At 40.5% G+C, this 25,417-nt stretch overlaps 1 protein-coding gene across 6 annotated transcripts in view; it reads left to right on the top strand.

Moving 5' to 3' along the window:
• Window positions 1-25,417, top strand: part of ASAP1 (ArfGAP with SH3 domain, ankyrin repeat and PH domain 1) — a 194,275-nt gene that overhangs the window by 155,365 nt on the left and 13,493 nt on the right. For 4 of the 6 annotated variants that reach the window (XM_063327537.1, XM_063327538.1, XM_063327535.1 and 1 more), the window contains 6 exons: window positions 36-151; window positions 6,492-6,559; window positions 9,045-9,152; window positions 10,522-10,750; window positions 21,230-21,391; window positions 24,297-24,363. In XM_063327537.1, the coding sequence (XP_063183607.1) occupies window positions 36-151; window positions 6,492-6,559; window positions 9,045-9,152; window positions 10,522-10,750; window positions 21,230-21,391; window positions 24,297-24,363 (750 nt within the window). The remainder of the gene's footprint in view (window positions 1-35; window positions 152-6,491; window positions 6,560-9,044; window positions 9,153-10,521; window positions 10,751-21,229; window positions 21,392-24,296; window positions 24,364-25,417) is intronic. The other 2 variants (XM_063327541.1, XM_063327540.1) reach the window with 1 other exon arrangement.

Here is a 25,417-nt window from a genome sequence, read left to right as displayed (position 1 = left end):
ATACTTTCCTTGATTGTTTTTTCTTTTGTGTTTAGTGGAAACCTGGATAAGCAGACGGCATTGGGTAATACGGTTCTACACTACTGCAGTATGTATAATAAGCCTGAGTGTTTGAAATTGCTTTTGAGGGGGAAGCCAACTATTGATGTAGGTAAGTTCGTTATTTAAAACTAGGACATAAAGATTTCCTAAAACTTCTTTCCATTTTTTTTAACCACTTTTGTGTCTCACTGTGTAAAGTAAACTTCTAAAAGGAAAACCAAAACTTTATTAGAAAGATCACAGAATCATAGGATCATCTGGGTTGGACAGGATCTTTAGGATCATCTAAACCATGTTGCTAAACACCACGTCTACACATCTTTTAAATACCTCCAGAGATGATGATTACACCACTTCCCTGGGCAGCCTGTTCCAATGTTTGATAGCCCTTCAGTGAAGAAGCTTTTCCTAATATCCAATCTAAACTTTCCCTGATGCAACTTGAGGCCATTTCCTTTTGTCATATCGCCTGTTACTCAGGAGAAGAGACCGACCCCCACCTGGCTACACCCTCCTTTCAGGTAGTTGTCTCACGGAATCATGGAATTTTTCAGAGTTGGAAGGGACCTCTAGAGATCATCTAGTCCAACTCCCCTGCTAAAGCAGGATTGCCTAGAGCACATTACTCAGGACTGCATCCAGGCGGGTCTTGAAAGTCTCCAGAGAAGGGGACTCCACAACCTCCCTGGGCAGCCTGTTCCAGTGCTCTGTCACCCTCACCGTAAAGAAGTTTTTTCTCATATTTGACAGGAACTTCCTATGTTCCATCTTGTGCCCGTTACCCCTCGTCCTGTTACTGGGAACCACTGAAAAGAGTCTGGCTCCGTCCTCCTTAAACCCACCCTTTAGATACTTGTAAACATTAGTAAGGTCTCCCCTCAGCCTTCTCTTCTCCAGGCTAAAGAGTCCCAGCTCTCTCAGCCTTTCCTCATAAGGGAGATGCTCCAGTCCCTCAGTCATTTTTGTTGCCCTACACTCTCTCCAGTAGTTCACTGTCTCTCTGGAACTGGGGAGCCCAGAACTGGACACAGTATTCCAGTTGTGGCCTCACCAGTGCAGAGCAGAGGGGGAGAATGACCTCCCTTGACCTGCTGGCCACACTCTTCCCTATGCAGCCCAGAATTCCGTTGGCCTTTTTGGCAACAAGGGCACATTGCTTGCTCACGGGTAGTTTCCTGTCTACCAAGACCCCCAGATCCTTTTCTTCAGAGCTGCTTTCCAGCAGGTCTGCCTCTAACCTATATTGGTGCCTGACATTCTTCCTCTCCAGGTGCAGGACCCTACACTTGTCCTTGTTGAACCTCAGTAAGTTCTTCTCTGCCCAGCTCTCCAGCCTGTCCAGGTCACGCTGGAAGGCAGCACGGCCCTCTGGGGTCTCAGCCACCCCTCCCAGTTTGGTATCATCAGTGAACTTGCTGAACATACACTCTGTCCCCTCATCCAGGTCGTTGATGAATACATTAAACAATACTGGTCCAAGTATTGACCCCTGGGTGACACCACTGGTTACAGGCCTCCAACTTTACCCTGCTCCATTAATCACAACCCTCTGAGTCCTGTCACACAGCCAGCTCTGAATCCACCTCCCTGTCCCCTCATCTAGTCCACACTTCCTCAGTTTCCTAAGGAGGATGTTATGAGAGACAGTGTCAAGGTAGGTGACGTCTGTTGCTCTGTCCCCATCCAGCCAACCAGTTACAACATCATAGAAGGCTATGAGATTGGTCAAGCATGATTTACCCTTGGTAAATCCACGTTGACCACTTCCAATAACTTCCTGCTCCTGAACATGCTTGGATATGACATCCAGAACGAGTCGCTCCATTACCTTCCCAGGGATGGAGGGGAGACTAACTGATCTGTAGTTCCCTGGGTCCTCCTTCTTGCCCTTTTTGAAGACTGGAGTGATATTGGCCTTCCTGCAGTCCTCAGGCACTTCTCCTGTTCTCCATGACCTTTCAAAGATGATGGAGAGTGGCCAAGCAATAACATCTGCCAGCTCTCTCAGCAGTCACGGGTGCATCTCATCAGGGCCCGTGGACTTATGGGTGTCCAGTTTGGCCAAGTGGTCTCTAACCTGATCTTCCTCTACTGGGGAAAACTCTTCCTCCCTCCAGACCTTCCCCCTTGCCTCCAGGGCTGGGGATTCGTGAGGGACAGCTTCAGCAGTGAAGACTGAAGCAAAGAAGGCATTCAGTAGCTCTGCCTTCTCTGTGTCTTCCACCGCTAGGGCGCCCATCTCATTCGTTAGTGGGCCTACATTTTCCCTAATCTTCCTTTTTTCTACTGATATACTGAAAGAACCTCTTCTTGTTATCTTCAACCATGGTGGCCAGGATGAGTTCTGCTTAAGCTTTGGCCCTTCTGATTTTCAGCCTGCATAGCTTCACTACATCTTGGTATTTTTCATAAGTAGCCAAGCCCCTTTTCCAAAGATCATAAACTTTCCTTTTTTTCCTGAGGTCCAGCCACAGCTCTCTATTTAGCCAGGCTGGCCTTCTTCCCTGTCTGCTTGTTTTTTTGGGATTTGGGGATGGCCTTCTCCTGTGCTTTTAAGAGTTCCTCCTTGAAGTAAGACCAGCCTTCCTGGGCACCTTTGCCCTTCAGGACTGTCCCCCAAGGACCATGCTCCTAAGCAGGCCAAAGTTCGCCCTTCGTAAATCTAAGCTGTCAGTTCTGCTGGCTCCCCACCTTGCTTCACCAAGAATCGAAAATTCTATCATTTCATGGTCACTCTGCCCAAGACGACCTCCAATCTTTACATCCCCTACAAGACCTTGTCTGTTAAGAAGCAGCAGGTCCAGTAGGGCACTTTCCCTAGTTGGCTCCCTCACCAGCTGTGTTAGGAAGTTGTCTTCCACACACTCCAGGAACCTCCGGGGCTGTTCCCTCTCTGCTGTGTTATATTTCCAGCAGGCACCTGGGAAGCTGAAGTCCCCCACAAGAACAAGGGTGAGCGATTGCGAGACCTCTGCCAGCTGCTTATAGAATATTTCATGGGCCTCTACATCCTGGTTGAGGGGTCTATAACGAAGTCCCACCACGATGTCTGGCTTATTGGCCTTCCCCTTGATTCTTATCCATAAACACTCAACAATGTAGTCATGTACATTGTTAAGTTCTTGGCATTCAAAACTGCCCCGACATAGAGGGCCACCCCACCACCCCTCCTTCCTTGCCTATCCCTTCTGAAGAGTTGGTAGCCATCCATCACCGCACTCTAGTTGTGCATGTCTTCCCACTGCGTTTCTGTGATGGCAACTATATCATAGTTTCCCTGATGTACAATGGCCTCCATCTCCTCCTGTTGGTTGCCCATGCTGCATGCATTCGTATAGATGCACTTCAGCTGGGCTAATTGCCTTGCCACTTTACTGGGGGGACAAGCCCTTATTCCCACCTGACCACGCTCAGATGTTTCTGTAGTTGCCAACCCATCACTACTCCTCATGTCTTTGCTAGCACATGGGTCATCATCTCCCACCTCCACTGTGACAACAGGCTGCAAGACCTTGCTAGCGCTTTTACCCGCCAGCACTGGCATTCTGCTCCCAGGCACCACTTTAGTTACACTGGTTACATCCCCGTCCCCCTTCAAACCTCGTTTAAAGCCCTTTCAATGAGTCCTGCTAACTCCTGTCCCAGAATCCTTCTTCCCCTTTGGCTTAGGCTTTCCCCACCTGTTGCCAGCATGCCTGGTGTCCTGTATATCAATCCATGGTCAAAGTAACCAAAGTTCTGCTGGTTGCACCAGTCTCTGAGCCAGGAGTTAATCTGCTGACTCTTCCTGTTTATCCCCTCATCAATCCCTGCAACTGGTGGGATAGAGGAGAACACTACTTGTGCTCCTGATCCCTTAACCAGCCCTGCCAGGGCTCTGAAGTCACTCTTCATTGGCCTTACACTTCTGGCAGCTATGTCATCGTTACCTACTTGAAATATCAGCAGTGGATAATGATCTGAGGGCCAAACCAAGGTAGGGAGTTTCCTCCGTATATCCTTGATCCTGGCCCCAGGGAGGCCGCTGACTACTCTGTGGGATGGGTCTGGTTGACAGAGCGCCATAAGGTCTCCCCTCAGCCTCCTCTTCTCCAGGCTGAACAACCCCAGCTCCCTCAGCTGCTCCTCATCAGACTTGTGCTCCAGACCTCTCACCAGCTTCGTTGCCCTTCTCTGGACCCACTCCAGCACCTCAATGTCTTTCTTGTAGTGAGGGGCCCAAAACTGAACACAGAAGTCGAGGTGAAGACTTTATTACCAACAAGTCTAAAGGAAGCATTCTGTTAAGAAACAGAACTTAAATTCTTAGAAGATAGTTGTGACAAAAATTTTCTAATATGAAATTGTAATGGTAAACCCTATTTTTTCTGCAGAGTTTAATTTCTAAGGCATTGTAAATGTCCTGGAATTTAGGTTTGTTGTTTATATTGTAAAATTCATCTAGTACTTGTATGTGATAATGCTTCAAATGACTGCTCACATCAGTTCCACTCCAGATGTATGTGGGCTTTGTGTACACAACAGTTAATTCTTCTTTTAATATTAATGCCACTTGGCACTGCGGCTTCACCCGGCAGGCCCTATCCACCACTGCAGCACAGCTGATTAGGGAAGGGATTAGCTTTCTCAGCTGCCTTTCTTCTTTTTGTTTGCCATCTATGTGTGTGAGACAGGTATAATGCCTGCTGTGCCTACATCAGTCCATTTTTCATCCTGTCTTAGCAAAAGTTTAATTAAAAACAGAATCGCTGTAAACTGTTTGCTTGCGCTTAGGATGATCTCTCATTTACTAGATGCTCTCCTTTCTCTGCCGTATTTTGAGAATTCGGAAGGTGTTCCATGAATCCAGCTGGTCAGACTCGGGAGCTAAGTGTCATCAGCATGTCTATAAAACATTTGCATTCTGACAGCTCTTGGAATAGGAGGGAAGCTTTCTGAAGAGTTGGTGCAAACTGAATAGTATGAACTTTTATTTCCCCCACTGTCCTCATCGCCATCATTTTCTTCTACTGCCCAGAAGAAAACTTTTGCATAAATTTAACTTCATTGGTTTCCTTGGACTTTCCGTACATCGTTGGAATACATTCTAATATTATAACAAGCCAAAGAATTTGATGTGACCTTTTTTTTGCAGATATGTCCATAATTAAGAAAATGTGAAAGCTTTTTGAACGAGCTTAAGCATCTTTATTGGTCCTTCCATTGAACTCTCTCCTAGGTAGATGCCAGAAAAGTCTTCTTACCTTTTTGGGTCTTTTTTTTTTTTTTCCTTTTTTTTGTCTTTTCTTTCCTTTGGAGCTTTCAAATAGGAACTGTGTATCTTCCTTAGGCCTTGAAACATCAGGTTTATACTTAAAGGTTGAAAGTTTGGAGGTTGTGTAGTCTCTTAAGCTATCTGTATGTTAACTTCAGTTAAGAAATACTATATTTTCATTCCTTTTCATATTAAAACTCCTGAACCATCTCACATCTTTCCATAAGAAGCCCGCCTTTTAGGGATCGTAATTCTTTCAGATTCATAGGCCTTTCTAGATGACTGCTTTGTATTTTCTAGAATTTGTGACTGGCAGTCTATACGTAATATTGCACATAGACATATTTGCTTACGAGACCTCAGTTAGACAGTTTTCAGTTCCCAGTCACAGAAGTGCTCTACAGTGTGGATAGGATGTAGAGCATACTCTGTTCCAGCTCCATGGCATTTACAGCTATACTGTAGGAATAAATTTCACCTAAGGTTTTGTCCACGTAAGGTTGGAGTGTGGGGGTGGTTATTATTTCTTGAGACTTGCTACTGAGCATCTAGGAAGGATCCCATTAGATGTTGTGCCAGAGGATCTTCCAGAGTACTCAGATACCACCTTCTTTCCGATCAGGCATTATTTTAAAATGCAAACCATTTTATAGCCTTTATAAAGATGAAATAGCTAGAAAGTTTTAAAATTATTCTTGTTTGAGTGTCATCTTAGAATAGGACTTCAGTCTTCAAATTCTGGCTTCAAACCTCTATGTATTAATCAAAGTAAAACATGCTTGGATTAAAAAAAAAAATAAATCTTAGAATAGTTTTCTTGGTTTTGTTTTTAAGCTATCTTACCCTATCTGCTTGCTTTTCCTGCTTATTCATATAAGAGTTTGACTGGCAAAGGAGTTGGGTTGAGATGGAAATGACTAAATTTCTTTATATTCTCTGCTAGGATGGTTAGGAGGGATTTGGGAACTGTCCCAGCAGATGCTGCTGTTCAGAAAGAACCTGCTGATACATGAAATGCATGAGCACTTAGAGTGGAATCTTAAAGAGCTGCAGCTGCTATAGAGTAAATAGACGTTTTTGATCACTTTTAGAAGTTACTCCGCTAAAAATAGTGAAACGTAATCAATTGATACTTTAGACATCTCAAAGAGTTGCTCTCTTTTTTTTTTTTTTTTTTTTATTTTTAATTTTGTAGTAAACCAAGCTGGAGAGACGGCTCTGGACACAGCAAAAAGAGTGAAAGCTGTCCAGTGCGAAGAACTGGTAAGAACTGGGGTTAAAAAGGCTGGAGGGGGGAGGAAGATTACCTCCTTAAAGATGGGATCTACTTAGAATATCATTACCACTGTATCTCAAATTTGATATTGTTGGCAGCTGGCTGTATGCTGGTCTGAAGGCCCAACCATAGATGAATATTTTCTAACTTCAAAACACAGCAGTGATTTTCTTTGTGACGGTTTAAATAGAAGATCTTCTATCAGAAGTACTTGGTGATTTTAACCTGCATATATGAAGAACTTAAATACTGGAGGGTCAGGTATTTGAATTCCAATTAATGCATCATTCTAGGAGATTTGGGCTTCATCACCTCAAAAGTTCTTCCAAGACGTTTCTATCAGCAGTACAAAACAACCCCGAAATACTAAATCTGTCCAGACCATTGAGGTCTGGATCTTTGCGTGTCTCTTCCTGCTTTGGCTTTTTTCAGTTTATTTAACTGGACAGATAGTTCAGAGATCGTGAAAGTCTTCTTACAAGGAGAATTTAAACAACTTGAAATTAAACCTCCTCAAAGGAGAAAGAAGCAAAAGTGTAATGTCTGGAAGTTAGGGTATCAAAAAATGTTAAACACCGGCTTCTGTGGGACTTTGTCCCTCTACTGAACATGGTCAGAGCAAAAACTTTCTGGAATTTTGAGAACGGATGAGTGATGTTAACAGATGCCTCTTGAGAAAATTGTTGGACTTCAAGAAATAAAGGTGTTAAAGGATTTTCCCAGGTACTCTTCGGAAGCAGTTAGCCCGGAATAAGGATTCTACATGAGACCAACAACCTTGTTTGTTCTTAGTCCTCTAAAGTGCCTCTCACCAGCATTTAGTAGGCAAGTGAATTCAAGTACTAACAAGGAATTAAAAAGTCTCAGTAGTGTGACAGTTTCACATTCAAGACAAAACCAGAAGAATTTACAAAACAGTTGTCACTTGCTGCTTAATTCTATTTATCAGACTGGTTTTGCCTCATTTTGATGATCCAAGGAGGATATCTACTTTTTCTCTGCAGCTGGTAATTTTAATACTTTTCCTTTGACAATTGAAAGTTCTTGTCGTGTATTAATTAATTACTGCATAATCAAGAGATCTTGTCCTTCACGAACCAGAATGATTTTCCGTATTTCTGGGGACGCAAGTCAACATTTTGCTGTGATTGATAAGGTGGTGCTCGTTATTGACTTCTCAATTACTCTCATCTCTGCTGTCTAAATCCGTTTCCAGTGTTTTGAGCATTCTGTCAGCTGAAAAACAGGTTATCTGTACGGCACACAATTGGTATGGATCGCTCTTTTCTTTGCAATAGAAATTTATTAAAGTAACATCTGCCATTAATGTGGACCAGCTGATTTTGTTGTAGAACAAACAGAAACAAGTGGATGTTATCAGTGATCCTATCTAGCAGTTAATCGTTTCAATTGTTGTAATTGAAATTCCACTGATATCTCACTGATTATTTCAGTTAACTGTAATAGAGCACTTATGCCTTTTCTGGTTTGCTTCATTTTTGAAGAGGAAAATTATTTCTGCGTTTTTCTCAAAAGTGGCAATGAGATAAGGTTGAGAGTAAAAAAGAAATATGAGTGAGCATATTGTTTACCACGGGCAATAAAAAAGTACAAAATAAATGTCTAGATGTTTGCGATATGGGAGATGTACTAAGCTAATTTCTGCTGCATAGCTGGAGTCTTAACTGTGTAATTAAATTCAATTTAAACTCAAGTGGGTTCATTAATACTTACGTAACAGGTTGAGAATACTTTATTTCTTCCAAAGTTTATTTTGAGAAGATGGTGAAATGCTCTCCTGAATCAGCTGGTACCACATAGACTCATTTCAAAGTGTGAAAGGATGTGAAGGAATAAATAATGATGGGAAATATAAGCACTGAAAAGGAGAATTTACCTCCTCGGAATAACCATGAATTGAAATTTTCTTTTTTTGCTGATCATTGAAGTAGTAGATTTTTAAAGAATGTGAATACGTTGTTTGGGCTGGCAAAGTAGAGGAATTTTGTGCTTAATACATACTGGCCTTATCCAGTGAGAGGGAAGGAAAATATTTAAATAAAGGATAAATACCTTTTATTTTGATTCCCACACAAGGATTGTGACTTTGGAGGGGTAATAGTTGTATGTATGAGCATTTATAAATAGGTTTTGCCTTTCCTTTTTGGAAAGGAGGCCTCCAGATGCATTCAGCTTTTGTGCAGATACCTTCTCTCTGTGTCACCTTCTCAAATGCTTGTCAAACATGGCAACCTCGGCCCATTTTGAGAAAATCTTCCCTTTTAGCTGTTTTCTGTACCTCGAATAAATGAAGGATGTTTGTGTGATTGCCCTGAAATGGTTTCTTTTTAATATCTGGAAAAGTTTTAAACTTCTAAATATTTCAGTTTACTGCTTGTTTTCCACAAAACTTAAGTTCGTTGACACCAAAGGAACAGCAATTATTTTAACAAGAATTGTTATTTCTTTCAGCTTTCTCAAGCCAAGGCAGGAAAGCTAAACCCACACGTCCATGTAGAGTATGAATGGAATCTTCGGCAGGAAGAAATTGATGAAAGCGATGATGACTTAGATGATAAGGTAAGCATGAATTACTGATACGGTTTTGCACTAAAACTGACAAAATTTCTGTGGAAGTGAATGGAAATTAGAGACCCACTTTAACCTTTTTATTTTTTTTCCTTACATATTTTTCTGGGGGAAGAAAAGCTGTTTTTGAGGCCTGTATTAAAGACTGCCAAAGTGCTTTTTGAATGCTCTTTGTGAACCCTAGTTATAATGGACTTGAGTTTCAGAAATTTTGCTTTGACTAGGCATACAATATAATATAAATCAGTAAATGTAGATTGCTTTGTTGTCATTTTATCCCCTTCTGAATTCTAGGTTGTTCATTTTTAGCTGGAGGAAATCCAAAGCTTACACACTTATTTTTTCCAGAAATGAATTAAAAGCCTAGCTATTGAATAAATAACTCTATTTTTCAAAAACTGTGCTGTGCACTTTATTCCTGATTAAAAAAAGAAGTAACGGAAAGAAAAAACTTGAGGGCATAGGATAATTGCCATCCTAGAACACATGAAAACTTAACCTCAGTGTCCTACTTTAGCAAGTCAGTTAATTACTCTGTGCTCTGTTTCGGTAATAAATGCGAATACACCTCTCCTATTCTATATGGGTACTGTAGAAAGAAATGTGGTCAACTCTTCACTTTCTGTGACGCTTGGGACTGAAAAATTCAGAAACCGAAATAATTTACATGTCCTCAAGGACGGTGGAGAACAAAATGATTATCTGTGCAAGGAGCCTCGAGAGGATGACTAATGCTGTATGGGAGATAATAGCCTGCCTGAACCAGAGCTGCAGTGAAACAGATCGTGCTCCATATGCAGCTATTAATATACAGCAAAAAATATACACGGCAAAAATTGCCGTGCAAAATTTCTTCAAGGAGCAATTATATGTATGTTTTAAAAGCAGAGATGTAGCACTGAATATATTGCTGGTTCAGTCAACAAATAAACCTGATGTGTCAGAAATGGTTATTTTATTTTTAATATGCATCAGTGGGGTAATATACTTGATCTTTGAGGACAACTGTCTGATCTGAGTAAAGAGGTATTTGAACTGAAAATTGCTCTTATGTTCTAAAAACTTTACTAGGCTTCTACTAATATATTCTTTAGTATATTATTATTGTGTGTCTGCTGCTTAAAGAATAAATCTTACTTTGTGTACGTAATGATTTGTTGATGCTAAAATATTTTTTTCAGTTAGAGGACAGGATCTTTCAGGTAGGATCATTGAGAAAGGAAGGAATGAGGGCTTATTTGTCCAATAAAGAAAGAAATTATGCTTGTGTTCACTATATTCTGTTATGTTCTTTCCCAAACATATTAACGATATTCAGTATTTAGACAGCTGTTGAATATATTTGTTTTTCTGTTCACAGCCTAGTCCTATAAAAAAAGAAAGATCTCCAAGACCCCAAAGCTTTTGTCACTCTTCGAGCATTTCTCCCCAAGACAAATTGACTCATCCTGCATTTAGCACTCCTAGAGACAAGCAAAGACTCTCCTACGGAGCTTTTACCAATCAGATCTTTGCTTCTACAAGCACAGATTCACCCACCTCTCCAACTGCAGACGCTCCTCCTCTCCCTCCTAGAAATGCTGGCAAAGGTAAGTCTGTCTTCGAACTACGCTGGCAAGCAGTAGTTTTTCCACAGTTGTCCTGCCTTTGACCAGGTGCATTGCAGTGTTTCAGGATGTAGCGTGTTTTTCATATTACATTGATGTAATGATGGTTAAATGGTACAATGCATGTTCAGAACTTAAAAAAAGGGGACACGCAGACACTTTGTAATGGACTCATTCGTAACAGTGTATATGAATGGGTGGAAAAACAAAGTAATACTCTGCTAAATTAAAGTTGGTTTATTTTATGTAGAAGTGCTGTTCATATTCTGCAAAAGCATTTTTAAGCATTTACAGTTGCTGTCGCAGTTTAACCCCAGCCGGCAGCTAGGACAGTGCAACCACTCGTGCAGTTCTCCCCCTTCCCCTAGAAGGGCAAGGAGAAGAGGGAAGAAAGGAAGGGAAAGGGAAAGGAAAAAAAAACTCGTGGGCTGAAATAAAGACAGTTTAGCAGAACAAGAACAGAAAATGAAAATGAAAAAGAAAATAAAAAATAATGATATGACACAAGTCACCCTCAGCACTCGGTGAATTAGTACCTTCCTGAGCAGCAATGGCGAGTACCTGCCCCCCGGCCAACCTCATTTATATACTGAGCGTGGTGTCTGTGGTATGGAATACTCCATTCGGCATTCCATCATTCTGTCTAAGCTCCTTCTCAGCCCCTATGGGAAGCTGAAGAAAGTCCTTGAAAAATATAAACACCACCTGGCAACAACTAAACCAATATGCATTATTGACATTCCTTTCATACCAAATCTGAAACCACTAGAAAGAAAATTAACTTTGTCACAGCTGAAACCAGGACAGTCACAAAAACACAAGTGTTTTAGAAAAAGGCTGATGGTGCATAGTGGTATACGATGGTGTGCTGTGTAGCGTCTGGCAGAGAGCGCGAAGAAACAAAGCTTTGGAGGAGAGGAGGTCTAAGAAAACTCCCTCTCCTTGCAGTCAGACAGTGTGGAAAAGTAAAATTCCAGAATGACCTGTGAAGTGCTGAGCAGGTTGGTGTTAAAGTTCCCTCCCTCTCAGTGCATCAACACTCTCCTCTTCCATTTTGGTGAGTGCTAGAGGGGTGTAAAGAAAGGCAGAGAAAATACCAAGCCTATTGCCAGTAGTCACGGACTGAAGAGCTAAACTAAACATTGCCCATTCTTCCCTGAGTGAAACAACCATTTTGCTTCTGTAGAATTCTCCATCAGGAAGCTTTGTGCTACAGGTCTGCAATCTGCATTTAGTTGAACCGAATGAGATGCTGCTGCTTCTTAATAATAGCAGTGACACTCAGTATTACTTGAAAGGGCAGAGAACTTATTTCCATATGAAACTTAGTCTTGCAGCTGTAGTGGATGGTGGCTCTTTGACCTAGATAGCTATAAACTTCAAGTTTAGAGGATGTATTTATGGAACAAAACCTGCTACTTTACTATAATGTGTGCAAAGCTACTTTTTAGAAAGAAAAATACCCTTTGTCTTTTCCCTTTTTTTACGTATTTAATTTAGAAATAGACAAATTGTGGTTTTACGGTAGACTTGTCAGAGAACATTTTAGTTGTGGTGAACTGTATACATATATACTATATATATGTACACTATATACTATACTATACAGTAGAGTTTAAGGCTTCAGCAGTTATGCTGATGCTCCCTATTGTTAGCACTGCTATAACTTCATACTTCATTTTCTCAACCGGTAGTTAACTTTCTTTTCAAAAAAAAAACCAAAACAAAAAACGCTCTCACTAAAATGTGAAAGAGTAAAAGGGACAGAAGAGAGTGTGTTGGCATCAGATGTCTGCTTTACACAGTTCAGATGCTGTGCTTAAGAACTACTGTTCCACCATCAGTCTTTGTCATGCACTGGCAACTTTCAAATGAATCCCTTGGCTCTCCTTTTAAACAGGTTTGTTTTCCATTAAGAGGCAAAGCAATTTTGCCAGGGTATGCATTTTTCACATGAGATTTCATAATCGAGGTTTCTTTCTGTCAGTTTCACTGGGGACTCATTTGTATTCCTTGTAACTTCTTTGACTTTCACGTTGGCATTACAAGACTCTTAACTTCTTCCTTCCTCTCCCCCATCTTTTTTACATGCGCGGTCTAACAGTCTGCTACTGATTGTCCATTGTCAGACACAGTGTACTGGCTTAGATGTTCCTTCAGTCTGACCTAGGGTAACGTTTTTTTTGTCGTAAAGTTATAAGACTTGGAAACTAATGCTGAATCCCATTTCCTTAAGAAGGTTAAGGAGCTTGTGGTTTGTATCTCTCTGTACACTGTTTAGTACGTTGTCAGCTTTCAATGGGCTATAATGAACGTTATTTCTTTGTCATTATATAGTGTAGCTCTCATATGGACTTATTCAGAAAATTGTCTTTTTCTCCAGGAAGCGGAATATTTACATGCATATTTAATTCTAAGTATGTATTCAAGGTTCAGAATGTTAGATGTTTTCCTAGGTGTTCCTGCAAACTCCCAGATGAGCGAATCAACACAACACCAAAGCTACTTGGAAAGAAATGAAGCGTTGAGTTCTTGTGTGTTTTCTTGTCAAAGATTATGCAAAAGAAATCCTTGTTTATACTACAACCAAATAGTATCATATTATCACAAATTCCAGAGAACTATTGCCTTCTAACGATAATAGTAACATTGATTACTTCATCAGAGTGGAAAATGCCAGATTGATGGTGTAAGTCAGAGAGGAAGGTTGACTGGAACTACTGTTATGTTAAAGTCACAAGGCTTCTCTGCTTCAAACGTGCCAAAATTTTACAGTCTGTGAGTGATGCTGGGTTTTTTTGTTGTTTTCCATTCAATAATATCGTGAAGTATTTAATCAGTTTTAGAAGTTGCCATTAAATCCATGCCTGTGTTACAGGAATGATTTAACAGACTCAAAATGCCAGGGGAACAAAGTGACAAATGCATAGAACGTTCTCCAGTGTGGAAAAGTCACTCTAGAAGCATCGCTGCACTTCATTGTAAACTGTGCTACACCTTGTTATCTCCCCCCACCCCTTCCAGCTCCCAAACAGAACGTTTAACAGAAAAAGAAGCAGAGATTCTCTGCTTCCATAAGACAGTGGTGACACATCTTAATTTTGAAACAGTCTGAGATAATTTTGTTTAGGTAGGAAAAAATAATCCTTTAGAATTTATATTCTCTTTTGAGATTAGTAGTAGTAGAGTATATCCCTTATGTCAAAGTTTAACATACAGGCTTACTTACCAAATGCTATTTTTTGTTAGAAAAGTTAATTTTAATAGCTATCTATCTTCAGGGCTCAGTGTTGGGACCATTTCTGTTTAACATCTTTATTGATGACCTTGATAAGGACATAGAGTGTATCATCAGCAAGTTTGCAGATGACACGAAGCTGAGCGGGAGTGTTGATCTGCATGAGGACAGGGAGGCTCTACAGAGAGACTTGGATAGACTGGACCGATGAGCCAATGCTAACGGTATGAGCTTCAACAAGGCCAAGTGCCGGGTCCTGCACTTGGGGCACAACAACCCCATGCATCGCTACAGGCTTGGGGAAGTGTGGCTGGAGAGCTGCCTGGCAGAAAAGGACCTGGGGGTTCTAATTGACAAGCGGCTGAACATGAGCCAGCAGTGTGCCCAGGTGGCCAAGAAAGCCAATGGCACCCTGGCTTGTATTAGAACTAGTGTGACCAGCAGAAGGAGGGAGGTGATTGTCCCCCTGTACTCAGCACTGGTGAGGCCACACCTTGAGTCTTGTGTCCAGTTCTGGGCACCCCAATACGAGAGAGATATCGAGGTGCTGGAGCGAGTGCAGAGGAGGGCAACAAAGCTGGTGAAGGGCCTGGAGAATAAATCTTATGGAGAGCAATTGAAGGAGCTGGGACTGTTTAGTTTGAGGAAGAGGAGGCTGAGGGGAGACCTCATCGCTCTCTACAACTACTTGAAAGGACATTGTAGAGAGGTTGGTGCTGGTCTCTTCTCTCAGGTAATTAGCGATAGAACAAGAGGGAATGGGTTCAAGCTGCAACAGGGTAGGTTTAGGCTGGACATTAGGAAAAACTTCACAGAAAGAGTGGTTAGACACTGGAATAGGCTGCCCAGGGAGGTGGTGGAGTCACCATCCCTGAATGTGTTTGAGAGTCGTTTAATGTGGTGTTAAGGGATATGGTGTAAGGGAGAACTTTGTAGAGTGGGATTGACGGTTGGACTCGATGACCCCAAGGGTCTTTTCCAACCTAAATGTTTCTATGATCAATTTGATTTAAGATTATATGAAAACATAGTATTATGTTTTGCGCTAAGTTCCGTTAATAGCAAAAGTGAGAAAAGCACTGAATCTGTAATTAAATTTAAAGCTTACCTTCTGTCCCCAAACGTAATCTGATATTTGTCCCTGCTCTGCTGAGAGGCCCCAGTAGATCCCATGGGACCCTGCTGGAACATGGAGACGGTCTGCAGTGAGCGGATAGCTGGTGGGATCCATATGTTAGAAGGAGGCCGAGGTTTTTTAAAGTTTCACAGAATCATGGAATGATAGGGGTTGGAAAGGGACCTCTGGAGATCATCTAGTCCAACCCCCCTGCCAGAGCAGGGTCACCCAGAGCAGGTTGCACAGGAACGCGTCCAGGCGGGTTTTGAATGTCTCCAGAGTTGGAGACTCCGCCACCTCTCTGGGCAGCCTGTTCATAGGCTGTTTTATATCCTTTGAGACATACAGATTAAATATGCAACGTTGCTTGGAAAATAGTTAACAAACCCACCTCCCTTTAGTCCTCTGTAAGCTGGCTTCATTCAACTGTGAAGTTCCTTGGTAGCAAGGTGCCGTGGTGTTTGTTAAGGTGCCACAGTGGACTGGAAGCCATTAAGTCTGAGCTTTGTGTTGGGGCAAGAAGGTAAGTCTAGAGCAATTTGCATAATGCACATCACTCTTGCCCATGGCTTTTAATGGATATGGTGTCTAAAAATTAGTTTGATTAATAGTGAAAATTGTGTAAGTACAATTGTTGGAGTACGTGTATATGGCGATCTTTTTTAAGTTTCCCCATATATCATTATAATGTAAGTTCAGATTTTCCAGTTTGATAACTTTGCAGAATTTGATAAAAATGCTGGAGCAAGATTTCTCTTTGGGGTTTTTTTTAATGTTCACAAAGCAGATAGCGGTAATGATTTTTAAGTTACTACTATTCCTTTAGTATTTGCCATCAGTTCTGAAGTTAAAGGTTCCTGCAACAACGGAGTGGAAGATGTGCCTGTGTATCAGCTGTCTCTCTGCAAAGGCTGGTGAGCGAGCCTGAACCGACAACAAATATTGGCTAAGGCACTGTTACTCTGCACTAAACCAGCTCTTTTGTGGATTCATCTTACTTTCTGCCATCTCTGCTACAGCTTTAGTTAATCTTAATAGAATGAGAAGGCCAGAATACTTTTACAGAGTAGGGTCGCTGCGTCAGCTGACCACTGTGTGCCTTTTCCAGTACTTTATCTAACCATAGTCAGGTTCAGCTTCACTTGTGTTGTCAGTCAAGTCTTTATAGTCTGTAACATTCTGAAAACGATCTTTTTCATTAATCGTTTCAGCTTACACCTGCGTTACAGCTCCAGACATCTACCAGGTCTTCTGTCTGTTTTACAAAAAGTTTTTTGTTTGGTTTTTTTTTTTTTTTTTAAAAATCCACATTTAAGTACTTGGATGTCTCAGCACAGTAGGTAAATAAACTTTTGCAGAACCTTAATTGCAAAACCAATGTGAGGGCAAGGTGGGTAATTAGTTTTGTAGAAGTGTTAAGCAATCTGCGCCAGTGGAAAGCTAATTGATTTTTAATGGATCTACCTATTTCTCTCATATGGGAGAGGTCAGGGATCAATTTTGTGTCATGAAGTTACATTTGGAACCTCAATACTTACAAGTTTGCATATTTTACGCTCTCTTGCACAGCTGTAATCTTAGGTGCGTAAACCCAAAAGCACTTCCTTCGTGGGGTTCCAGTCCACTGCTGCTGCAGGCACCAGGTCCTATAATCCGCTTCTTCACTTATCAGACTCAATTTCTAACCAAATTAGCTTATTTGCGTTTACTAGTAACTTCTAAAAGTTGTCTGACAGCATTCCTCACAGGATTAGAAATCTTCTCAAGTCCTCTAAATTACTTTGTTCACGTATCAACATTGTCGTTTAGCGTCGGTGAGGTTTCTGTCCTTGGTGTCCGTATGAAGGCCCTGCCTGGAGAGCGATCCTACAGGTCTCCATTTCTGTTTTCAGAACAGAAATGTTCTGAAAACATTCTGTTTTCAGAAATGGAAACCTGTAGGATATTTCAAGCATATTTCACTTATTCTGATAGAAGAGTATTTTTCTTCTCCTATCATTTAAGTTGTCCTTTTCATGATACTAGCCCTTCTCTGTGCCTTTGCTGTTTAAATCAGCTTTCTTAAATGTGACGGGAGGTGTAGGGACAGCATTAAAACCTTGCTGTTTCTGCTGGAAATACCACATCAAAACATTTTTTCATCTTATTTATATTTTTTTCATGATTGCATTATACGATGGCGTATGAGGCATTACACAGGTAGTCTCTACAACCATTTTCAACCAGAGTCCCTAATTTATTTAAGGTACAAATGCTTTCTTAGTCTAGAATTTTAACTTTGTAGGTACTGTTGTATTTAATCTCATTTCTGTTACCTCAGCCTTTGAGGTCATCCAGTTTCTTCTGTTTATTTTGAATGCTTTCAGGATTCTACAGCTCTCCTGCGTACATTTAAAGACTTATTTTTTCAAATATTCTTATAAATGTGTTGTACATTTTGGTTAAATAATACTAGTTATCCCACTCAAATTCTACTTTTTAGTACCAAAACTGGAAGGGAAAACTGACAACTATTGATTTCATGTGCATTTTTTATATCTCTGCATCAACCCAAAACACAACATTCTTTAATATAAATTTTGGCTCTTTTTTTTTTTCTTTTTAAACAGGGCTTTTTTTTAGCATTAATTATAGAATTCAGATGCTAATGTTGAATCAATGTACAGTCTTATCACAATCACACTGAACAGGAAAGCTAATTTTTTCTTTAATTATGGTCTTATTTTTAGTACTGAACATGTATGACCTGAAGTAAGCCAAACCGAAGAAGACTTCTAGTAATATCTCTGCAAAAATTTCACTCATAAGAACCTTAAAAATAAATGTAACAACACTTGTTGATGAAAATACTGTTTTTAATATAAACTTACTTTCCTTTGCAGTACCCGTTCTGCCATTAACTGGAATACTGGTTAATCCATCTCTCTCATTAAGTGGTAAAAAAGAAATCCAAATACGAGGTTTTTGCACTCTAAACCCACCATTTCTTGTGTGGATGCTTTGCATGGTTACACAAATGAATAGATACTATACTAACTGCACAAAAGCTGAAGGGCAGTGCACTACTAATTGCAGACCTTTTCCAGTTTTTTGGGTTTTTTTGCTTGTGTGAGGAAAATGATTTATGTGAAAAGTGAACTTTGCAGCTGTGTGAGAAATCATCATTAAGGTGACAGTGGAGAAGAAATGGTTGGCTTACTTGCTGCCTGGTTAGAATCACAGAATATCTTTGCTCTGGAAAAATCACTGCTCTGATTATTAGAAATATCTGGCTAGCCTTGCATAGGCAAAAATACCATGTCAGATTTTTTTTGGTATTTTTGTATATATGTATGTAATACAAGTATTTTATAATACTTTTTCTGACACTTCGTACATCATCAGATCTTTGTATTATTCCAGTAGGTGTTCCCATAAACTGATTTAGCTTCCAGAATGTTTCCCACATTTGCTTTATTCAAAGAGTTATGTGACTTTATACCTCTTTCTCAAAAGGTCTTTTGACGTTTTCCTTTATTTTGTGTTTATTTCAAAGTAAGTTATTTTGCATTTCAGCCATCTAATCATTATTGTATCACTTCTAAATTAATTTTTATTCCTTCCATGAAATTAATATAGGAGCAAATATTAGGAGTCTGACAAGGTGCGCTGTTTTTAATACCGTAACACCTTTTCCCTGTAACTGCGCTATGCCACATGAACTTTTGAAAGCTGCAAAGTGATGTTTTCTACTCCTCTGTGATGTCTGGAGATATACTGCTAGTGTGAAATATAAAATATGTGTAGTATTTCAGTGCATTTCCTCCACTTCCACCCCCCCACTCCTCGTAAGCCAAGTTTGGACTCTCTGTCCCTTGGCGCCCGTGTGGCGTCGGGTGGCCGGGCTGCGGCGCAGGACGGACAGGGGACGCTTAGGTGGTGGTAGGACAGAACCTCTGCGGGGCGGCCGCTCCCGCTTGCAGACATTTTGGAGGTAACTCCTTTTAGAGATATCAAGGCAAGAAAAAAACAAAACGAGACACTACCCTGACATACTGTGTATGTTTTCTATACACTTTTAAAATAATTTTACTGTGAAGAGTGGATATTGAATTTTCCTTTCTCCCTCGCCACACCTAGATATACTCTGAGGTACGGTTTATAGAACAACCTTTGATTCATGTTTATTTAAGCAAACTAAAGAATTTCTAACTTGCAGAAGTCCAGGGGATTGCCAGTCAAAACTTAGCATGAGAAAAGTTTTTTATTTTTGCTGGCAGGAACATTTCAGTGCATGGTTTAAATTAGCTTGCTTTCTTAAGCTCATAGAAGAAATTTGAGAAAGGATACAAATTGGGGAACAGTCTTATTAATTTGCACTAGCATTTGACTGCTTGTCAGTTAACGGTTTTGTGAACTTGGAAGTAAATTGAGAGGAGCAATCACAAAATATATAATTTGATTTACAAGAGTAAGCAATCAATGGAAAACGAGGCCCAAAGTATCTGCTGGGGCTGTGGGTGAGAGGTTCTGCTGAGCAGCAAAAGGCCTTCCAGGCTTGAATCTGGAAGAGAATCATTAACTCGTTATGGGCAGTTTTATTAATCTTTTATTTGGGGTTAAGAAGAAAGAGGGACATCACCTGCTGAAAATATCTGGCAAATGTACACATGCTTATAGGATAATTGAAGTTATTTTTTTCAACGTTTAGTGTTTTCACCTAAGGAATTTTAGCAAAGATTGTTCTTCACTGATATACAGTAATTTATGAAGAAAGGCTGACTTTGGTAATTTTCAGTTTACCTATAGAGACTGGTAATAAATATTTTTAAAGAGGCAGCTCTAGTTCTATGTGCAGGTTATGGTATGTGCTGATTAACAAAATGAAGATTTTCCTGAAATACTGTTCAAATAAGTTTTTCAAAAACAGGCCAGTAGGTTCTATAGTGCTGCCAAATATCTGACGATAGACTTCAAATGTCAGGTATAAATAAACTTTGCATTTAAAACTTTATGTCAGATTTCTGCATTTATCCAGAGTCTGTGATGGCAAAGCTCTCTTACATGCAAAACTCAAACCCCAACAACAAAACCCTTAAAGTTATTCTAACCTAATATAGAACTAATTTAGATAAGTGTGACGAGTAATTTCTTTTGGCGGTAATGGCAGCTGACTTGAGCAGTTGTCCCCTTGCTGCCCGTTTGTGCCCTGCACCTCCTGCCCCCTTGAGCCACTTACTAAAGACATTTTTGAAGGTGAACGGTGAAGCTGATTAGGAAAAACTCTTGCCTTCCCTCTGGGTTATTTTGTCTTTTAATCTGTATCTGTTCCCATATCCTGGAAAACATGCGTTGTGTTGAATAATACTTGTGCCAGCATTGATGCAGGGGGAAATAAAGGGTTTAAGGGGTGACTGCATAAGCTCTTATAAGCAGTGCTGCTATTAAGTACCTAATCTCAGCCTCAGAAAGGGCTTTTCTGATGTTCATTTTATACACACTGCATACGACAATTTACATTGCTCTAAAAATGCATATTCTGATGTATTTAAAGCATGGAAAAAGGGAAAATAACTGCAGGAAAACTTATTGGGCTTACAATCCCATTTTCAAAATGCGAAGAAAACGTGTAGATAGATTTCTATTCTCCCCCTCCAATTTTATTAACAGAATTCGTATGGGATGATCTGGAGGGGAAAAAAACCATAGAAATCTATGTCATTCCAGTATAAAGTAATAGTCATTTTAATCCCAAATGCTAACTATTACTTAATTTTAAGATTTCATGCTTGCCTTTAAAAAAAAAAAAAAAAAAAAAAAAAACAAAAAAACCCCCAAACAAACAAAAAAACAATGCCTAAAATTAGAAATCCTGGAGTGATTAATCCTGTATTTTTTAAACATAAGTACACGTGTCATTCTATTGTCAAGTTGCTTATATTCCCACAGCTAAGATGGTTAAAAATGTGGTGAGCGTGTCGTTTAATCTAAACAGTGTTTTGGCATGGCTTGTCTTTTCATTTTAGTCTTTTGCTGCACTTCGCTGTGGGTCTGACTGTGAATTTTTCGGTGCTGCTTTGACGTTTCTGCACATGTATTTGTAAGAAGATTGTTTGTTATTTTGCAGGCCCACCTTCAACCCTCCCTCTAAGCACTCAAACCTCTAGTGGCAGCTCCACTCTTTCCAAGAAGAGACCACCTCCCCCACCCCCAGGACACAAAAGAACCCTCTCTGACCCACCAAGCCCACTACCTCATGGACCCCAGAATAAGGGCCCAATTCCTTGGGGTGAGTTTTGAAACGCAAACCAAAAGGGCAGGGGAAAGCCTTTTATGATGGATGCTATATGATCTTTGATTTCTTGTACCTGGTGCTTGCTTTCCAATGGTTGCGGCTTGATGTAACGTCAGCTCAGATAAACCAGCAGTTCTGTCACTTGAGCTTCCAGGCTTCTGTGGCTGAGTCTCACTTGAGAAAACTGAAAATATTCCACGCTCCCCTGGGGCCCAGTTCAGTCTCCTCTGCCGCCTCCTTCTCCTCTCTCTACCCGAGCTGCCCAGGCTGCCCTCACCCCTCATCCTCTGCATCTGCTCCGCATCTGCATCCTCACCCCGCTCCTGCTCTGCCCGGCTTCTCTGTCTCAAAGGGTCTTGGGTTGGGGCAGAGACACCTCCACGAGTCCGTGCCGTTCTCCTGCTTGCCAGAAGAGCTTGTTTCCTCGGGCTCTGTGCCAGATCCCTCCTGTCAAGTGTTCGCACCTCGCTGGTGGGGATGTGTTGTCTTGGTATGCTTTCAGGTTTTGTGGTGGTGTCTGTACCTACACAAAGACTGATGGGTTTGCATCCTTCTACCTGCAGAATTTATACAGAAACAGCACTTATTTCTATTACTTTTTCTTTTTTTTTTTTTTTTTTTAAACAGGATACCTTTCTGACAGAAGTTTTTCAGAAACTATTTTCCAGACTACTCAAATTCTTCCTCTTTTCATAAACATTGCTCTATGCAGTCAGCTTCTCCCGGTAGCTATAAATCTCAGGCCCTTGTAATTTTATATAATTTAAGTTGTGGTGGCAGGATTTCCGTAAATCTGTAAACTTTTGAGCTGGAATCCAATGCTTACATAGGGGCATCATCCATACACTACTTTTATCCTAGAAGTATCCTCTCTCTGTCCTAATATAAACACAAAATTACAAGCCTAAAAAAAAAATGGCAAGCTTAAAAGCACCATTTTTTTTCAGCAAATGGAGTTAAATGTGGTAAATCATGGCACACTCGTGTAGCATATGTAATTTAATCTAGGATTTAATGTGAAGAGAAGTACAGAATCCAATAAAAACAAAAATCTATTTCTCAAGAAATACAAATAACGGCAGTCTTTTCAATTCTCTACTTTTCAGATGTCTGGGACATGGAAAATTGTTTCTAGAGTCTAACAGCCCTGGACTATTTCGGAGGTAGTAAAGACTTTTTGAAGAGCTTGGACTTTAAAAAATTTAAAAAGCCCAAATATTTAAGTCCAAAACAGCACCTAATATATGATATACTGGAATACTATATAATGTGTAATGCTATTAGAATGAAAAGTGTGGTAGGAACAGCTGCTAAGCTGGTGCCAGCTTTTCTTTAAAAATACTAGACAACAGATGAAGGAAAAGGAAAATCTGGGAAAGGTGCAGGCGTGGAGCTGGAGATGAAGAATGTTACAGCAGCAGAATAGTGTTCCACAGCAGGGCCGGAGGAGAACACTGCTAATTCGGTCTCTTTTCTGCTCTACAGCGAGCGCATCCTAAACTTCAGTAGATGGAAGAGGGGCTTTTTCTCCCCTTTTTCTTAGCTGAGATCTGTACAAAAACTTGTTTCAAAGTCCATTTGGATTTTAAGCAAGTATTAAGTTTTGTGTTTATAAAAGAGGGACTTTCTTGTATGTGCCTTTGTGTTTTGGGTTTAAGAATATGGTCGGATGTTCACTGCTTTCCCTTTCAGAAGCTTTTTTTCTGTGTTGTTGAATTTCTTGTTACGTTGAATTTCAGCATTTGTTTTCTAATCTGTGCGTTGATGGAAGTATCAAGCAGAGCAATCCTTAGCTTATGTCTAAGCAAATTAAGTTACTATTCAAAGATGTTCTAAAAATGTCGTTTAGATTATTTTGGATTTCGATAGCAACCATGAGATATTTTTCCTTGCTTTATCTCCATAGGATCTACATGTGAAGTGTTTGCTGTTTGTTTTGCCTTTATTTTTTTTTTTCACTTTTAAATATACACATATTTTTAGCAAGGCTCAGCATGAGCCTTTTCTGCTGTTTCATTTAGACTTCAATGCACTAAGAATGGTATCTAGGCAGATATGTCATTCTTTTGCATGGGAAGTATTTGGTGTTCTCGGATCATTAAATGTTACTTTACATCTATTTCAGTGATAAAATTTACTGATGGTTGTGGAAGCTGGTTCTAAGATTGTTTAGACACACTGTAATAGAAGAGGGAAGGGGAATGATAACGGCACTAAAACGAAATAGTACGATTGTACCTCGGGAATGATGATGGTTGATGAAAGAGACGGCTTCTGCTGAAGGAGCTCAGAAGCACTCGGGTTTGGATTTTGCTGCCTTTTGACACAATTGAGTATACCCACGATCTTTTCTTTACCAACACTTAACATTCGGGTTATGGTAATGTACTGACTTAGTCGCTAAATCAGCAAAAGCTATTCTTAATGTAGGATAAAATACCAATCCTTAGAAATTTGATGTTTTGTGAATAAAATCAAATTCATTATGGCTTTAAAAAGATGTGCCACACCGTGCAAAATGTAAACATCTGCGATAAATTTATTTGATACTGGTCTGCAGTATCTCCTTCTATTCGGAGAAAATTGAAACACAATATTCAAAACAAATGTCCTACAGCAGTAACTCACCGTGTCCTTCAATCTTTCTTTGCCAGCAGATGTGAGCTACCAGTGAGTTGTTTTAAAATGTGTTATGTGAAAGGTCAACTTGTATTATTAAGGTCCCTGACGCTTTTTCAGTTACAAAATTATTACTAAGGAATGATCTTTAAAATCTTTAGCCATGCTGTATAGAGGATACTTGGAAGAATGTGTACTTGGCTTTAAGTTGCACCCTCTGCTGATTATATTTCAGTTATGCTAATGATCTTTGTTTTAAATTGTGCTTTTTTCACCTCAGGTAATGATTTGGGCCCACCTTCAACTAAGGCTGCAAACAAGTTTGAGGGGATGTCTCAGCAGTCAAGGTAAAACCTGTGTATATGAAGGCAAAGATGAAACTTTATCTAAACGTAACTAATTTGTAAATTAGAAAAAAAAAAATGCCTTTCATATGAAGTAAAACCCTAGCTATGTTTCTTCGTTAGTTTTCTGCATGCCTTACTGCCATACAAATACTTTGGCTTCATTGAGCCTCCTACGCTGTGTTCGTGGCCGTCCGTACACAATCCATCCTTTGAGCGGGATGGACGGAACGACTTGTACCCGAATCTATCTACTGCTCCTCCAGAAGCGCGCTCGGAGCTGGGGAATGTTGCCTCAGACTGCAGTCCAGCGGGACAAAAGTTGTATTTTTGCGCCTCCTGGCATTTCATTTTATCTGCTTCGGTGTGAGGGCTAGTGCCTGTAGCTGCAGAAGCGTCTCTCTGGGTACAGGCTGGCATCAAAGATCGCTCTGTAGAGAGAGAATTCATCTGTCTTCCAGCTTAGCTGCTTTCCAGTCTGTCGAGCTCATGTGCTGACACGCAGTCTGTAATAACACAAACCCCTTTGAGCTCGTAGTTCGTCAGGTCAATACGTTACAAGTGTCTTTTTCAATAGCTGGAGGAGGAAGGACAGCCAGACATTCCTGTCACTTAGTGTTTGTTACTCCTTTATCTGCGCTGTGATTCCAGCGTCCTGAGGTTCAGAGCATGGTAATTCCAATAAACGCGTGCCTTGGGCAACACGATGGAGACCTTGCATCACCGCAAGTGTGCGTGGTCAGGCCGTGACTGGAGATGGACGTGTAACCTCAAACAAGTGGCAGCAGAAGATGTGTAGGTAGAGTTTCTGGACACTCCTCCAGCTGTGACCTGCCCTGTCAGCACAGGCAGTGGATTGCAGTGTTGGTGGCACAGATGACTTGCTGTGTCACAGAATCACAGAATCTTCATGGTTGGAAAGGACCCTTAAGATCATCGAGTCCAACCAAACAACCTACAATCTCTGCCTTTCAGAGCATGCCCTGAAGAGCCACGTCTACACGTTTCTTAAATACCTCTAGGGATGGTGACTCAACCTCCTCCCTGGGCAGGCTGT

Source organism: Chroicocephalus ridibundus, chromosome 2 (genome assembly GCF_963924245.1).
Source record: "Chroicocephalus ridibundus chromosome 2, bChrRid1.1, whole genome shotgun sequence".
In the NCBI taxonomy this organism is placed as follows: Eukaryota; Metazoa; Chordata; class Aves; order Charadriiformes; family Laridae; genus Chroicocephalus; species Chroicocephalus ridibundus.
Note: the sequence above shows the minus strand (reverse complement) of the source record. Positions and strands in the feature narration are given on the sequence as shown.